The sequence below is a fragment of the Buteo buteo genome, chromosome 2 (assembly GCF_964188355.1).
Source record: "Buteo buteo chromosome 2, bButBut1.hap1.1, whole genome shotgun sequence".
NCBI classification, from domain to species: Eukaryota; Metazoa; Chordata; class Aves; order Accipitriformes; family Accipitridae; genus Buteo; species Buteo buteo.
The window spans coordinates 17,514,961-17,532,697 of NC_134172.1; the positions used below are offsets into that span (position 1 = coordinate 17,514,961).

Consider the following 17,737-nt stretch of genomic DNA (forward strand, 5'->3'; position numbering starts at 1 on the left):
GTCATTATTCCCACTCCCCCCAAATCCTCTTTCTAAATCTGTTACCAAAAACATTATCCAGGGGTTATTAAAACACCAACACCATAGCCAATAATCATTTGCAATAATAAAAATGCAAAGTATGCAGCAATAAAAGGCACAATGTTCTCCATGAACATCCCCTTATTACAAGAGTTGACAGCATTCATGAATTTTGTTTTTCACTTCTCCAGGGGAATAAAGGATGGTTTTTACATAAGGAATGTTTCTGTTTAAAATCTGGCCCAGGAGCTTGGTGGCCTCTGTTTGACTGTCCTGACTCACCTCCCCACAGTGTTTGTGATTCTTGGGGGCAGGGGAAAGGGCCCTGTAATTTTGGCATGGTGCTGATATTCTTCAGGGGACCTTTGGCTGAAGTGACCAAATTATATGAGAGCTGCTTAGCGTAAGGAGGGTGTTACAGGAACATGGACATGTGTCTGCACTGAGAGGGAGAACGAGCTAAAAAGTAATGCAGAAAGAATAAAAAGTTTTGTGGGTATTTTTCAGCCTTGGGCACTCAAGAGGAGGCTGAGAAGGGAAGGAAGTAAGAAAAGCAGCATATCATGAAGCGAAGAGAGCAGTGACATTTTACAGCAGCTGAAGATCTCCTCCACAGTGTTTGTACTCCTTTCATGTGGTGTTATCAGAGTTCTTTGCGAGAGTTTATTATCGTGTTCTCCCAGACAGAAAGCAGACAGCCATCCTGTGACCCACATCCTGAGTTTTACAGCCCTCCTTGTCCTGTGCCATCTGGGGTATTTATAGTGTGACCCACCACTGGGAGAGCAGAGGACTTCCTTTATACTCTAAACATTATGCTACAATAATAATGAGAAACTGGGACAAATGACAAGCCTTCCTGCCCACAGAATGTCATAACCCTGCCACTTCAAATGGCATGAGCTGGCTAGGTCACCATGCTGTTTGCTCGGCGGGTTTCAGGTTACTGACTGTTGTTGCTGCTATAGCCAAACTGAGGCTAAAGGCTGTACCTGGGGCAGTACACGGAAAGAGAGTCTAAATACTCTGCAGGCTAAATGGAGGAGGGAAGGTGTAAAAGGAGAAGCTGAAGCTCCCGGGTTAGGGCAACATCTGTCCACCCAGCCCTTCCCAAGGATTGCCTGTTAAATCAATGGCAAAGGCAGCTGCCGCTAGCCTTTGAAGTACACTGCTACAGAGCAGCAGTATAGCACCCCAAACAGATTTAAGGGGGGTTTTTTCCTATTGTTTTTTGCAAACATTTGCCGTGATCTCGGTTATCGTTACAAGAAGTGTTCTTATTTTAAGGGGTAAAAGGAGGGAGTTGGCTTCCTTTCTTTCTGCATCACCCCCCTGAGGTAAGACACTTCTGCAGGCTGGCTTAGCACCTCACTGCATAAATGGTGCAAAGGGATTCCCGAGGGCTGTTTTTCTCTCCCTCAAGAAAGGGAAGATTCGGAGCAGAACAGGGAGAGCTCATAGAGCTTTAGCTGAACTGGGGCATGCATACCATTGTTACTCAGAAAAGATCAAACATGCTCTAGGGCTGTAAGAGGTCAGTGAGAGAGATAAAGAAGATGAGGTGTGTATAGAGTAAGATAAGAGCTAAGGGTCTTACACAATTAGCCAAGGGTCAGGCATGTGTGGGCTAGTGTGGTAAAGGGTGAGGTAGCTGGTGGCTCTCCAACTAGTGCTGGAGAGGTGGTGAAGGAAAGCCCTGCAGCTGGGAGGGGTTTTGGTTAACTTCACATAAACCTTCTGAGTGAGGGCTGAGCAGCATCCACTCACCCTTAGCCACTCCTACGTGTTCCCACTGACTTGCTTTGCAGGCCAGGGTGGGCCTGAGCACTTACAGATTTGTCTGGAGGGAGCATAGACTATGTCGGCCAGCCCCTGTCCCTGTCTGGTGGCAGACAGCAGAACATCTGCCTGCCTGAAGTACGTCATGGGAGTGCTGGCCAGGTAACATCCAAGAGCAAAAGCGAGAGATGGCTCCCTGCTGGTGTATTCCAAGGGCCAGCATCAGCCTTGGTACAGCTGCCTACCTCTTTGCAGAGAGGGTGGGTGTGGGTGGGTGGGAGCACTTGCAGGAAGGTCTCTGCCCTCATGCCTTCACCTTTCCTGCTGGGCTGTGTGTGTAGGTTCCCCAACACATGTCCAGCCCCTTGCTTTGAAGCATCAGGTCTAGGAGTAACAGGACAAGTTGTCCTAGGCACCCTGGGGACTTCCTCCTTTTGAGGCTGATAGCAAATGGGCCAATTCTGTTATGTGTATGGCTACTTATAGAAAAAGTAATGAACAATATGTGTGAATTGATGCAGGGACCAAAACTAAGGTGAAGAGTAGAAACAAAAAAACCCACCCATCAGCAATTGGAAAGAACTGCATGCCTGTCTTCTCCTACCAGCAGAAAAAAAGTAGGAAAACTGTTTTCTAGACTCAAATTGAGTGGAAGACAGGATTATGCTGGATTAGAGATTTTTATACTTCAAACAGGTGGGGAAGGAGAGAGTATAGTGAGATCAGATTGGCTGCATGATGAAAAGAAAAGGAGAACAGAACTGCCACAATGATTTCCATCTTCAGCCTCCCGAGATCTGTTGGGTCTTTTGTTCCACAGGTTTGTTGTTGTTTGACAGGTGAGGAGTACCAGGGTGAATCCATTGCTTCTACACAGCAATGTATGTGAGCATGACAGTAAGGTCTAACCTGCTTGTGAGCCAGTGACAAAAGACAGAGCTGCACATTCTAGCCATGAGCGGCAGCCTACACTTTTGCCTGAAAAAAAAAAGATTTTTTTTTTAAATATTAACTTGATAACTTAGCTCTCTTGAAGTCCTATCAACACAGATACAGAGCATGCCATTCTTTACTGCAATGTAGCCAAAGTAAACTGTCCCAGTGCCATATCAACCTGTGCAAAGGGAGTGGAAAATACTCATATGGAGTGGAAAATGCTCTGACACCATAGGTTTACCCAGTGCAAATGGCTGGTTGCCAGACAGTAAAGGAGGAATGGACTCTCGCACAGAGGCAGAACGTACTCTAAAGGTAGCAAACAAACAGAACATAACTTGGAATTGAGTAACCTACAGTTTGTGCCTATCTGAGAAACTGTGGATGTGGAAAGTAATTTTTTCAAGTAAACACAGTTTCTGTACCTGATAGTGTAACAGGCCAGTCACAATGTCAGGTTTTGAAGTAGCAATCCCCTGGAGAATACTGCAGCCTTTTAACACTTCACCAATACATTTATCTTTCTGATAACAACATCACAGAGGAGCGTATCCATGCAGAATCTTTATTTGGAGAATGTCTCCTCTTTACTAACAGCACCCCTGCAGTTTACATGTAAGCAAGCCCAGAAACACAGTATTTGCATTGTGCAGAAAAAAAATACAAAGAAAATTCTTAAAACACATTCATCTTCTGATATCATATAAATTGTATTGTAACTGCTTACCCCTATTTCCTCTCTTGTTATCCCTCTAAATATGTCCTTGGGCTAGTTAGAGCAGAAAACCATGGCAATGACATAGTATTAGTTTTGGAGATAGGCCACAGAATCTTGAAAGTCAGTGTGGAGAATGATCTGCATTGTGTAAGGACAAAGTCACAAGGATACTGATATACTATCTAGCACATACATCTTCTTGTTTTCCTTCCAGGTTAGGAATGGCTTTTGGAATGGTTCTGATTATTTTCTCTGCTGGTCCAGAGCTCAGAAGAAGGCTGAGATTGCTGCTGTTGAGGGTAGAAGGTTCCTCCTTCATTTTATAATCTGCATGTTATTGCGGTTTCTCTTGGCTGGGAAATTACATTTTTATTTCTAATCTCAGCCATGTGTCTGTCAATTCTGACTTGAGTTCCCTTCACCCTCTCCCTGCTGTGCAGCTCTGCAAGCCATATTGCAAACATATTTTTCAGCATGGGTGGGAGGTAGCATTGTGGTTTTGGGCTTTGCTATTGATATCAGGATTTCCCTTTTTCTTTGTTTGAAATTTTTTTCTTCAAAAATAGAGTTGATGGTAAACAGCTTTCGCTTAGTCCCCAGGGAGAGGTGCAGTGAACATTTTCATGCAAGTTTGAATAAGAGAATTAAATCACAATTTCCCAACTTTTCTAATGAATTCAATGATATAGTCATCATCTCATGAAATCTTCAGCTTGATCCTTTATTGGGATTATGCAGAAGAATAGAAGCTTAAACTTTGTAGACTCCACTTGTAATTAAATCTCACTCCAGTAAATTAGGACTGCAGCATCATGGCTTATTGCCAGTGGAGGGAAATTAGGGGATCGTTTGATCGTCAACCAAGAAAATACCAATGTTCACCAAAAGGACAGCTTTACAGAAAACATTCAAAAGGCTGACAAGCTGTCAATCCTTTCCATTCCTTTTAACACCGTTTTGTCTCTCTTCTTTGAGCTGATGGCTCCTGCCAAGCAAAGATTCACTTCTCACATATACTTGCCTCTATCAGATCTTGAACCTGAACAAAAGTGCCCACTGTGCAATCGCAAGAACTTCTGCCATTTAAAATGCAAGAACATTTCAATTCTTCTTTTCTCCCAATCACTCCACTAGTTTTTCCTTTGAAAAGGGGCAGTGAAGAAAATACCAACATTTTAACCCAAAGAGAAGGTTGAGCACTATAAAACTAACATTCAGCTGGCTGTCCATGTGGCAAAGGCAACAGAATGTTGACCCTAGATATTAATATTGATTTATGATATTAAACAGAAATATTTTGCCAAATTCTAATATTTATATGTGAGTAAACTTGATTGGACTGGTTATTTTTGAAGGGTGACAGATCAGTTCTGTTACTTGACCACTTGAAGCATATGCTGTCATTCACGCTTTTCAAGAGTTATTGGATGTTTCAGTACATAGACCATTTGCTCCCAACATCAGGAGCTGAGTCAAGGAAACTCGGATGGTTTCGATATGTGATACAGTTGTTTGCAGCAACAACCAACCTGCTGTAAAACCTGTGGTATGAAATACAACAGTCCTTCTTATGCCTAGGGAAGGTTTCTTGAGTTAGTAGCTGACAAGTGATGCTTAGCCAGGCATAATGCCGGGCATTTCAATTACCAGTGATCTCGAGTCATTGAGAGGGATTTCCCTCCTTCGCCTCCCCCATCGCACCCAGTTTAGCTGTGGTGGCAGTGGGATTTGAAACACAGACTTAAGAGCTCTTCTCAGACCACGCTTCCCTCTAGCTCAAAATGCCTCTCGCAAGGAGACTGGAGTGGCGGCCGAAAGCAGCGATTCTTCGTGGAAACAAACTTCCAGTCCGTGCTCAGGGGAACCGCACGAGGGAGCGCTTTCCCCTTCAAAACCTGGCGGGTCCCCCCCCCGGGCAGCCCCCGACCACCTCGTCCCTCCGCAGCCCTCCGCTGCTGCGCCGGCCGGACTGGCCTTTCTTTGTCCGCATGGGCGAGTGAAGCTGGACTCGGACGATTCGGTAGCCCCCGAAGCTCACGGGTGACTCTTCTTTCTCAGACAGAAGATAAGAGCCTGAACTCTGGGTTCGCGGTGTGCCTTCCTGGCACCTTAGCACTGCCACCAACTGCTGTTACTGCCACTAACCCCTTAGGCTGACTCTCCATTCTGGATTTCAGCAGGCTAAATGGAAGGAGATGGCAGGTCCTATTTAGCTATGCATCTCCTGAGGAGTCTCCCCATTAAACTTTTTTGAAATGCATAAACCAGGCATGGGGTTTTTGCATGAATTTCTGGGAATGCTGTTGAAACCAGTATCTTCCCAACCAAGCACTTCGATAACCTGTCATCCAGCCTCAGCTTCCCTAGCTGCAGTAGTACAGTAACAGCACAAGCTGGATACACGACAGCTTGGAACAACGTGATTGCTGAGGTTCTAGCTCTGCTCTTCCTCCTGAGAATAAAGATAAAGGCACAGTTCTTCACTGCTGCTCTGCAGTCACACACCTGCATTGCAGGAGGCACTGGAAGCAGACTGCCACAACCTCCTCCTCTGCATCTGCTCAGCCCTGAGCTCCTGCCCTTGCCATTACCAGTGACAGTTGTTGCCATGACAGTTTAATGCACCCATTGAGACAGGCACTGAAAATCACCATTTACTGTTTTTTAACTACATCTGGTGTAAAAGGAGCTTGCTGTTGACCGCTGTTGGCGACTGGCAAAAGGCTTCTGGAAAAGTGTTCAGCTATGGTACCATCCAGCCCAATCCGATAGCTGACATTTTAATTATGGCGCGGGTACTGTAGAAACACAGAGGCACAATCATTCATAAATCTGTACTCCATGTTTTTCTTAGTTGTCTGTATCATAGTATTAAATGGAACAACCAGTGTTGTTAGAGGAATACACCATTTTTAAAGCAGTACTAACTGTAGTAACTCCAGTCTTTTATCCACTGGTCAGTCACATACTACTGGAAAACAAAGCTTACTAATTTTCTAGGGTTTAATTTCTCATTCTTAGCCAATAAAACCTTCCCTGCAATATTGCTGCTTCCTATTTCTTTCCTTCTTTCTTTTCTTTCTTTCTTTCTTTCAAGATCTTGGCTGTTTATGTGCTTTGGAAAAGTAATTACTTGACATGACTGATGAAACAGACATGTTGCAGAATCAATTAATGCCCCCCCCATCAGAAGAAAATAAAATGCACAGAAAACTCTTGTTCCACAGAAGCATGAACTGAAGGTAGCAGAACTGGTTATATGGGACAATTTACAGTTCTCATCTCTTCATTACAGAAATCAAGGATAAATTAAAACTTTCAAGCTATTGCTAGGCATTTCAGCTTTTCTAGTAAGTGGGATGATGAGAGTTGAAGCAGTTCTTTTTAAGAACTGTTTTCTTATGGGCAGAATTGGGGCAGGGGGAAGGGGTGAAACATGTTTTGTAGCTGTTTACTAGCCCCCAGATGTCCTAGATGGTGATGAAGAAAGGTGGATATAGTAAGAGTAGTGGGAACAGTTTGTCAACAAGTATTGCTACACAACATGCACAAGAGTTAATAAAATAAATTATACAACACAGTTTCTTTTCAAACAAGCTTTAAATAGTCCATATGTAACAGAATCATGTGTTACAGACAAGAAATTCTTGCTGCCAAAACACAGGATGAGTGTTTTTCCCCATCGTTCTTTCCAAATTACAGACTTAGGAAAAAATATTTCAAGAAATTAGAAGATTTTTAAAAAATAAAATTATGTTAAACCCCAGAAAAGGTCAGTAGAATAGACCAGTGAAGTATATGAAAAAAGTCATCAGAAGAATGTTAGTACACAGGTACTTACAAAAAAACACACAGGAGTGGACGTAAAGGCTTTAAAGACACAGATACTATGCAGGCTAATTCAGTAGCAAAGAGCAGAATGCATAGGCTTTATTATGAACTCTGTAATTCATGCATTTGTGTGTGCAGATAAAATATACTTAAAGCCATGTATTTAAATGCCATCAAGAAGACACCTGAACTCCTCCCCAGCAACATCAGTTGACTTCAGGGAAGAATTAAACCCAGTTTTGTTTATTTTTACACACTGGCCTAATCCAAACCCATAATCAGTAAAAGGGGACAAAGTAAAAGAAAGAAACCAGGTATTTTATCCGAGCCGTTCAGACACACCAGGACAAAGATCCAAACCCACTTTTTGGTAATCACGGTCACTGGAGTATAATGGCAGCAACACCAGCCTGGACTGTTCTCAGCTGTGTTTCAGAAAGTGGCTCCAGGAAGAACGATCCAAGGGTTGAGTGGGGAAAAATAGAAATTCACCCTGTAGTACATACATACATACATACATACATGGCTCTTTTCAGAACAAAATAAGGTGGCATTACTGAGTATGTGGCAATATGGAGTGTGCATTAAGATATACAAGTGAAATCTGCTTGGGGCACCTTCACTCAAAGGGATAAGTCTTCTTAAAATATTATAATAATAATAATAATAATAATAATAATAACACTTCTTTATACTTGCCACTTGTTAGCAATTGTTTACATCGTAGAAAAATAGATAGTATTCTGTAACAAGAAATATAGTTACTTTGTTAAAATGGGCTATTTTAAACCAGCTACTATTCTTTCATATAAAGAATTTCTAAACAGCAAAACAAAAATAGGTAATACTGAGTGCAAAACAGCCAGTGGTATACTTTGCATTGGTTTGAAACACTAGTTGCCAGCTACTATAATAATTACACGTTCTGTACACTGTACTACAAAAGTCTTCCATCTTTTAGAAGCTTTGGGGTTTTTGCTTTTCTTCTCCCTAGGTGGCAAGTAAGTATTTAATCCGAGAAAATTCAGACTCTGGAAGTCAGAAATAATTTCACAATCAGTCTTCGCTACCATTCTCTCGCATTCCTTCCCCCACATAGTGCAGCAGCACTTTGTACTTATGGCCAAAAATCCCTTAAATTAAACAAAGTTTAGACTGTAGATAGTTAGAAGTTTAGCTTATAAATTCACATTCTTTTAAAAATCATTTCACTAATCTCCCACGTTTACATTTACACCAAAGAGAAAGCTCAAAAGCCTCACTTCATGCATATCATCATCCCCGCTGAAGACTGAAATAGTGTTGAGATAAAAACTCTTTGCCAACAGTAGGTATTAAGTCTTAACGCTACAAAGCCAGATGGTTCCAATGTAGAAGTCAGATTTTTCTGTGGTCTCCGCAACAGTTCCAGATACAAATAGCTAATTCCTAGTGGCAGTGGTAAAGGCATTATCAGTACACCATGAACACCACAAATGGAGGCAATTTCCAAGCATCAAAGAACAAAAAAACAAAAAAAAAGCACCCAGAAAAAAAAATCAGTGAAACATTCTTAGTAGAGCTGAAATCTCTCTATTCTCTTCGTTCATCTCACACCTTTTCAACTTTGGTGGGGTCATACGTATCTGAAAAAAACCCAAGAAAACACTATTAATAATGTATTGTGAAATCTATTCAACATCATTGCTAGCTGCAGAAATGAGACACCTTTTCCCTAGTTTTTATTAAAAAAAGAAGCTAATACTGGACTTACAGCCTTAAAAATAGACACTACGGTCCTGACCCAAATTCTGTATTTACACCAGTGTAATTTGGGAGCAACTTGGATCAAATGCATGGAGATAGAATTTGGGAAGCCTTGGGTAGGTAGGAACAAGCGCACTGAATGCTAAGTGACTACTTCTGATTTTCAGATGCTTTGACAGGGAAAGAAGGACATAAGATTTGCTCCCCCTTGTACTGAACACTAAGGACAAGTAAATGCTTTAAGCATCCTAGCAGGGTGTTTAAGGCTGGCTGAAGAAGTGATGATGCCATCCAGTCATTAGGGTCTTTTCATTTGATTGCACATCCTTGGTTTCAGATTAATTCAACAGAATGCAGGAAAGCACAGCTGTGTTGCATCACTATGGTCAGACTGTCTCGCTTCAGTCAGCAAAACTGCAGCTCACGTTTTGAACGTTCGTCACTAAAGCACTGGACTGCCTTACTAACATTGGTCTTCATTTTCAGCCTACCTCTTCTCAGTTCACAGAACAGGCCACACTTTTTCTTCTCCTGAATCCCCAAGGACACTCTTCTATCAGATTTTTTTATTGGATTTATCCCAGCATTGGCCATGAAGTGAGCAGATAAGAGCCTTTTCCTTCACCCTTGTGACTCTGGGATACGACTGCAATGAAAGGGCTTTGCCTTGTGAGCTCTGCCTGCCCTGTACCATCATGCACGTGTCTGACTTACTTACCCTAGGCTCCTTGGGATGCACGGTCGTGGCATGGAGGAACCAGGGCTATCTACAGAGGCGTCTGTAGGCACACAGGGGCCTGGACAAACCGGCACTGCAGCCTGTGCTAGCATGTGCTACTTGCTGCTCTTATGCAACCTGGGTATTTGTGCTAACCTTAAATGTCCCTCCTGTAGGCTGTACTCCCACAGCATCACATTTAAACGGTTGAGCATGAAAATAGTTGCACACATAAATATCACACTTTGGAGTAAAACGTTCACCCTCAGGACTTTTCTGTTGATGTGAGTGAATGTCTTCATTCAAACAAGCATAAAAATCCTCAGAGGGAAATTTTTACTCCTGTGTGCAAGTGTCCATCTGCAGCATCCAGACTCACATCAAGGGGGGACTGGCTAACAAAGAACTTCTGCATTTGGGCCCAGTGGGTGGATTCCTGGTGCAGGATCCTTTATCGCTTCTCTTGCCCACTCTCCTCAAATTGCTAGGCCAGCCAAGAAAGGAGTCTGTGCCAGCAACACCTATGTTTTCAGAACTGCTCATCACTATTCAACCTCTTCTGACATTTCCAAACTTCAAGAACAGACACCACATGAATGCAAAAAAATCAAGAGGAAAAAAGTTTTTGAGGCCTAGTGCACTCCAGGATAACGCTGCATCTTTCTAAGCTTAATGCACTGATGGTGTGGGAAGATGCCTCTAAAGCAGTAACATTTTTTCAATTGTAAATAATTTGCTATCTAAACTGTTAGAACATAAAAAAATTCTGAACTCTTCTGTGTGAGGTCTACCTAAGAATAAAAATGGATTCACATTTCAGAAGCCTGATTTTCCTAAGACCAGACACATTCACACTAACAGAACTCCCCACAAAATTGCAGGTACTCACTGTTTCAGGGAGGGGCAGGGGGGAGAAAATCAGGCCACAAGACATGGAGCCTCTGCATGGCTCAGTTTATTCCTTGAAAGCTTACCCACACCCTCGGCACCTAAATCAAGGACACAAAAGGGCAGACTGCCAGGCTACATAACAATTCTGGGGGGACAAACTTTGGAGTTCTAGCACTGATACAGAAATGTTTATTCAACATTTGGTTAAGCTCATTTGAATTGCTCTCTACAGAAACAAAGCCAGATCAGCAGCCTCATGGAAGCAGTCTTCAAACAGCAAAGGAGAAAAGACATCCCGTGCATTTGGGAACATTTGGTGATGTTCTTCTAATGGCAGTATTTGCATAGTAAGATCAGCTTCTTGCACTGAGTTTCGGCAGAGCTCTCACTCTGAGAGATGACTGTTCATCTGCCAAGCTGCATTATACATGTGAAAACCTGCTTCTGCTAAGGCCTCTAGCCTCTATGACAGACCCAGTCTGCAATTATAAGATTAACATCACCCTACCTCGCTCCAAATAGAATAACCTTTAGCAATATTTAAGTTTTAAAAGCAACAAATACAATGGTTTTCCAGGATTCTCGTTTTGGCTTTCAATGGTACCAGTGAGCTAGTCTGGAAGTTGGAGTGAGTTAACAGAGGAAGACACAACATTGGGCCTTTCTGCAAACATGAATCTTCAGTCCTGCACCATTAAGGTAAGCTGAAGATCTTGTGGCCATCAACAAATCAGGGTTTTTTGGATGGGAAGAAGCCAGTGGAGGAGATGCCTTCCCGCCCCACGTGAGCGCGTGTTACCCTGCAGTACTGGATGTACACAGCAGGAAGGGACATCCACATTATCCAGTCGTGGGGAGGGTTGTTACATCTGCGAGGGAACTGCTGCAATGGGAACACACTGCAGAATACAAGCCTGGCATTGTCAGCAAGAGGGATAAATTTAGACCTAATTTACTGCAGAATAACTCTCCAATGAAACACACACAATCTCTTTTGATACATCCCTGAAGTCATGTCACCACAACAGTTATTTTCTTCACTCCAGCAGAAACCCCAAGGGATGAAAGCATATGAAATGCATGTGGGGCGTACTAGACCTGATGGGTACAAGAAAGCTGAATTAGCCTGTTTGGAAAATCTGGTCTAGAGAAATACAGTTCAGAGCAGCAAGAGACACAGAGCTGTGGGATACAGAAAAAGACATGAAGGGAAAGGCTGCAAGACTGCAGGAGTCAATACTTAGAACTCAAACAAATATTTCTCTTCAGATGGAAATAAATAAATCCACTTTAAAGTATGGTCCATTTAATTTCACTCCCTCTGTACTGGAAAACTGTGAACAGATTTATATCGACGAGGTTTAATGAACAACCTGTAAAGATTTCAAGGTAGAGTGTCAGCTGTTACAGAGAGGATGGAAAAAGGAAGGAGGAGATTAATATTAATTTAACAACTTTCACACCATACATTTGCTCACTCCAATTAATTTAATGGACTAGACAGGTGGCCTGGGAGATTTATCCCTTTACACAAATCTATGGCAACAACTGATTTTCAGTTGTTCAACACAATGCCGTATGAAAACTGTTTCAGAGAGAGAACAGCTCATGTTACTTTGGGGATGCATATGGACTACACAAGTTTATATGTTTCTGAAAGATGAGAAACACCAAAAAAAAAAAAAAAGGTGTTCACTGAAAAAGTCAACTTTCCATTTGACCTGGGGATAACAGTTATTCTCAACATCTGATCTGGAAAATATTCATGAGAGAGAGAGAGAATTTTCCAGGCCCCTTAATGCAGCCATTTCCCAGAGGTTTTGCAGAAGAACATCAGATTTTTATTTTTAGCTTCTTCTTAACTCTGATATAGTATGTGTCTACTTAAGTATTAGAGAGGGAAAAAAATGGGTATTCAAGGAGAGGCTATGATTAAATCACATGTTCCCAAACACTGGCACTAGAGTGACTATCTTTGAACTCTGCTGTTTGAAGCTGGCCATTCCCTGAAACAATTAGACAGAGATAAGACCTCAGGGAGCGCTTCAGTCTCTGTGAATGAGTTTCAGTATCACAAGTGAGTTTTACAGTAACTTTTCCTAAAATGGGATCAGAGAACACTCACGCTATCTATTCCACAAGGAGAGCAATGGGGGTGGCAACCAGACGGAGGTAGTACCACCCACAGCCTGTTACTATTTGAGCAGCATTATGTGGGCATAATCAAACCGATCATGGCCATTACATAAGGAAGCAGTACTCATTTGGATCCCCCATAACAGGGTCTTACCTAAAGAAAAATCTCTGTCGATCTTCTTCCTGTCCATTCCACCTAAATATCCATTTTCACTGAGAGAGATAACACGCTTGGAAACAGCCCCTGAGCTTGCCAGTTTGCTTCCTCTCTCCTCCTGTACCCTCAACAGCTTCTCCTCATCCACCTCCTCTCCTGAGTCTGCGCTCTTAATGCTCAGACGTCTCATCCGGGACACAGAGTCAACTTCTTTCATTCGCACTAAGCGATCCATGGCAGTCCGGCTAGGTGGAGAAGTGAGCTTGCCTTGGAGTGTCTCTATCACCTTTGATGTGTTTCTGACTCTCTTTTCTGAATGCTGATACACAGCTGACTTGCAGACCAAGTTTTGGTCCTCACCTTGGCGGGGACTCGCAGGTTGTTCAAGAACTTGCTCAGTTACCGGTGTTTTAGTGCTGGCTTCCTGGTGAGTGGTCTGGCATTCATCAGGATATAAAGCTTGGCCTCCCACAAAGAGAGCACTCTCTGTCCAGCCACACTTTCGTCTGCCTTCATAAGAACCCTCTTTTTTTCCTTCTTTGTCACTTACTGTGGTCCCCACTGATGACTTGAAGTCCTGGGCACTGTTTGCAGGGCGAGTGCCTGGCTGGGGCCCAACGTGGTCATCTGGAAGGAGAGACTCTACTGCTATATCTATACCTAAAATTCTTGCAGCTCTTGCCTGCAATGACTCATTCACAGGGATTTCCACTGCATTTGCATTTGAAGAGTGATCAGAATTGTTAGCACCAGGTCCTGGGGCTACATCAAGTCCCACTGACCTCAAATCGGGCTCAGAGCGCCTGTGGTTCCTCTTTGTTAGTGACAAGCGTACTACCGAGCTTCTCTCTAATACTGTATCATTTGTGGGAGTTGCACCTTTGCTCAGTTTAACAAAGTCTAGGTAATTTTGGTCTTCACTCATCTCCTGCAAGACAGGGTTATTGAAAGGATTACTGTGACATGAACTGCTTGGGCTACTGGACAAAACTCTGTTAAGAGGGCCCACAGGAACTGGCTGCTTGCTTGTTCTGCTCTTGGCTTCCCCTGTCCTCATTTCTGTTATCAGACTTCCATCTGCTGGCCCGACTCCTTCACTGCTCCCTCCTGGCTGCGAGGAGCCTTGAGAGCCAATGCAGCCTGGCTCACCACCATGCTCTGTCCCCACACTCCAACTTTCAGACTTACTTTTAACTCTTCCTGACTTAAATACAGGCACCTCCGGCACAACCGTTGCCGATTTCCCACCGTGTTTTGGCTCCTGGTTTGACTTCTCATTTCTGGACACCCTCCTCTGTGTAAGGGCACCTGCCTGCGGAGAAGCCGCAGCTCTTTCCAAATCTTCTTCACTGCTTGTGCTCTCCTCCTGCCCTTGCAGCTCCTTGTTAAAACTTTCCAGCTCACTTATTGCGTCCCAGGGACGGCGACTTACAGGCTTCAACAGGAACTGCCCAAACAGCTCTTTACTGTTGCAGGGAGCGCCTGCTTCTCCCTTAACTACATCCACCTTGGAAAGAAGGCCAGTTTCCCTCTCCTGGAGGGGCATGGGCTGGCTCTGGTGGGCTTTTAGGGAGGGGGCCTGAAGGACTGAGGTGGCAGTCCTGGAAAACGCACTGTTGCTAGACTGGCTGAGGTACATCTGACCCTTCATACCGTAAGCGCTCTGTCTGCAGCTTCTCTCATCAGCAGGTAACCCTGTCTGTTTTGACCCTGTCATGGATGCTGTACATCCTAGAAGCTTTGGAGACAGCAGTTTGTTACTGTTGGGCTGCCCAGGCTTTGTACCATGTAAAAATTGTGGGCTTTTAGGTTCTTCGGCGAAACTCGTCTGTGTCTGTTGGTCTTTGTACTGATCACCTGGCCAGGAGCCAGAGTATTTGAGCTCTCTGTGTTTTGTAGGCTGAATAAATCTGAGGTCATTCATTTGTTTGAACTCCTCTGGTCTCCACAGCTCTTGTTTTTGTAACTCATTTTTATTGGTCATGCTTCCTGTAAGTGCTTGTAACTCCAAGTCCGTTGAAGACATACTTAAGAGACTTTGTTCTTGCAAAGCCCCATTGTTATCAAACCCATTCTTATCAGGGCTCTGGGTTATGTTGTTGTTCCTATCTGTATCTGGCAGATTGGATTCTGATTTAACTGGGATAGAGACCAAACAAAATATAGTTTCATTCATTTTTTTCTTTGAACTCTTTTTGCTCTGCATCCCAGTTCCAGGTTCAAACTTTTTCACTTTTGTAACAGTCTCACAGGTGCTGTCCATATGTGAATTTCTTACAGAAAGTTTGCCTTTTGTGTACTCCGCACTGGCTTCGTTACGGGGGCTGTGATTAGTTGTGCTACAACTGTCTCTTTGGTCCGGCAAGGCACAGTTTTCCTGATCTCGGATGGATGGTGCCAACCATCTGTTGCTATGGGTGGAGCTGTCGGAAGTTCTTTCTCCCTTTGCAGATTTGGACAAGTTTGATGCATCCAAAAAGGCACTGTTGTACTGTACTTCAAGATTTCTCTCTTGCAAAGCACCAGAACTGGGACTACATGCATTTTCAGTGTATTTAGTGCTGTCCTGCAGACCTTCCGGTGGTGCAATTTTAATATGTCGTATCCGAGGATCATCAAAGGGAATATACTGAACAGAACGCAGGTAGTCAGCAGGGCGCCTTGCATGGCTTTGCTTCCCGTGAGGAAGATGGTTGTCTTTGCAAGGGTCACCCCCCGCTTCAAAAGTATTCATGGCTGGTCGTTGGCAGGGGACAACCCGCTCTGCAGGACTCTGCTGATCGCTGCTGGCGTACGTGTCGGTGTTAGGCACTTCATTGAGGGGATGTGGGGTCACGTTTTGGTGAAGTGGGGATTTGTAAGAAGGAGGAGGTACGTAGACCGGGGGCTCCAAACCAGAGTCTTGAATGCAAGCATCTTGCCTTGGCTCATTAACTTTGGCTAAGTAGGAGGCGGGTTCGTCTTTGTGATGGTGGTCCTGGAAACCCGTGGTTTCCGCAGGTGCCCTGGTCTGCCGCTGCAGTTCGTAGGATGGAGGCTTGAGAGGTCTCCCATACTTGGGTTTCACCAGGGGAAGGAAATGGCCTCCCGTTTCATGGTGCTTGGCTGGTTCCACGCTCAGTCTGTTTGGGGGATAGGAGGGGGTTTTAGTTGCGCTGAGTGAGTTGTTACTGTTGGTCAGGGAGGGCATTTCCACGCACCTCATGCTCTCGGGTGAAAGGACCCTCGGCAACGACTGTGATTTCCCCTTGTTGTGGGTGCTCAGTACACTGTCTCCGAGGGTCAGTGAATACAGCTCTTGAAGCAGCTTCTCCCTGTCACCCTCAGACATTTGCCTCCCCACCTTTTTCGGCTGGTTCCAGCTTTCCATTCCCAGACTTTGCCACGTGCAGTCGCTGGGCGCTTTGCAGCTCTCCTGCAAGCCGCTTCTTCTGCTGTACCCTGCGCCCGTCCCCCCCTTCAGCTGACTCTCCTTGGGGTGCCGGGGTGCCCCCGGGGCTGCAGCCAGGCCTTTCATTTCCACACCGGCTTTCTGGGAATAGCCTAGGAGCACACTGAAGTCCTGTCCTCGTCTTCTCCAGTACGCAAGATCTTTATCAGTCTTGGGCTGGGAAGACCATGCTAATTGAGGCCTGTCATAAACCCTGAAAAAGAAACGCAGTGTCACAGGCAGTTTGCACAGATGCCCTTTCTTTCTCTTATGGTAATGCCATTAGGAGGTCAAATGTTGAGTTATGCCAATGGGGTTTGTGTAATCTATTTGCAACCAGATGACTTTACGATTTTAATGAGAGGATTTAAAAGTCAGTCATTAACATGAGTAAAGGAAGGGACCGATGCTCTGCTGGCATGTTGTTAGCTATGCAAAGCTGTTAGAAAGAGAAACAAATGCACACAGTTACATGCTGTGTAAACATGCACAGCACTTCTCAATGGGCACCAGAAAACCAGAAATTATTGTGTTGAACTTATTTCTGCGCTCTGCTACATCAAAATGTATAGATGTCAAGGGGACTACTGTGGTACGCAATTTTAATAGGAATCCAAAAAGCAGAGGTAGGGAGAACAGGTAGAGGGCTATTTCATAAAATATATTCCATGAGAAACATGATTTGCATCCTAGTATAAAAGATGAAATTAAACATGTAATTTCCAGCATTGATTCTTGTTCATCTTTGAAGGGAACAAATTTCTTCAAAGTGCTTTGGATGAAATGACATGTGCCACAACAATGGTAATGTATCTGCCCAGTTCTGATTAAGATGGAACCAATATTTAAAATCTAAAATACCTCAAAAGAAGTATAAAATTCTTAAATAAAAGAGGGATTAACTCCGGCAATCTATTACTGAAATAGGAAAGACATTAGACATTTTATTGAGGATTACAAATTCAGAACACAGAATTACATGAACAGAATAGGTTCTTTGTGTGTTCTGAACATTGTGTAAACTGGTTTATGTATTACTGCGGAACAAAATTGCTACCCTTCTATATAAATAATTAATCTTCTACTTGAACTGTGTTCTGCTATTCTTGTACCTAAGGTGTCCAACAATATAACTGCCTTTACACTGTGTGGCAGCCACCAGCATAAGACTGGAAAGAAAAATCAAAATTGACAGAAATAGGACAAGTATGTAGATAGAACCCAAGAATTTCTTTCTCTTCCCTCCACCCCAAGGTATATAAACAGTGTCATCCAGCTCTTTTTTACTAAAAACTATTTAAACAGTAGTTTGTGAAAACATAATACAATTCAAAATTCAGAATGAAAATTAAGCAATGCAGATCCACAGCAATT

The 17,737-nt window shown here is 43.5% G+C and overlaps 1 protein-coding gene across 6 annotated transcripts in view; it reads right to left on the bottom strand.

Annotated features, from left to right (window-relative positions):
• Positions 1–7,354: 7,354 nt before the first annotated feature.
• JCAD (junctional cadherin 5 associated) overlaps positions 7,355–17,737 on the bottom strand; it is a 62,739-nt gene continuing 52,356 nt past the window's right edge. For 3 of the 6 annotated variants that reach the window (XM_075046771.1, XM_075046778.1, XM_075046787.1), the window contains 2 exons: positions 12,931–16,577; positions 7,355–8,910 (listed from right to left, as the gene is read on the bottom strand). In XM_075046771.1, coding sequence (XP_074902872.1) covers positions 8,876–8,910; positions 12,931–16,577 — 3,682 coding nt within the window. In that variant the 3' untranslated portion in view covers positions 7,355–8,875. Of the gene's footprint in view, positions 8,911–12,835; positions 16,578–17,737 lie in introns of those variants that run through there. The other 3 variants (XM_075046755.1, XM_075046745.1, XM_075046763.1) reach the window with 1 other exon arrangement.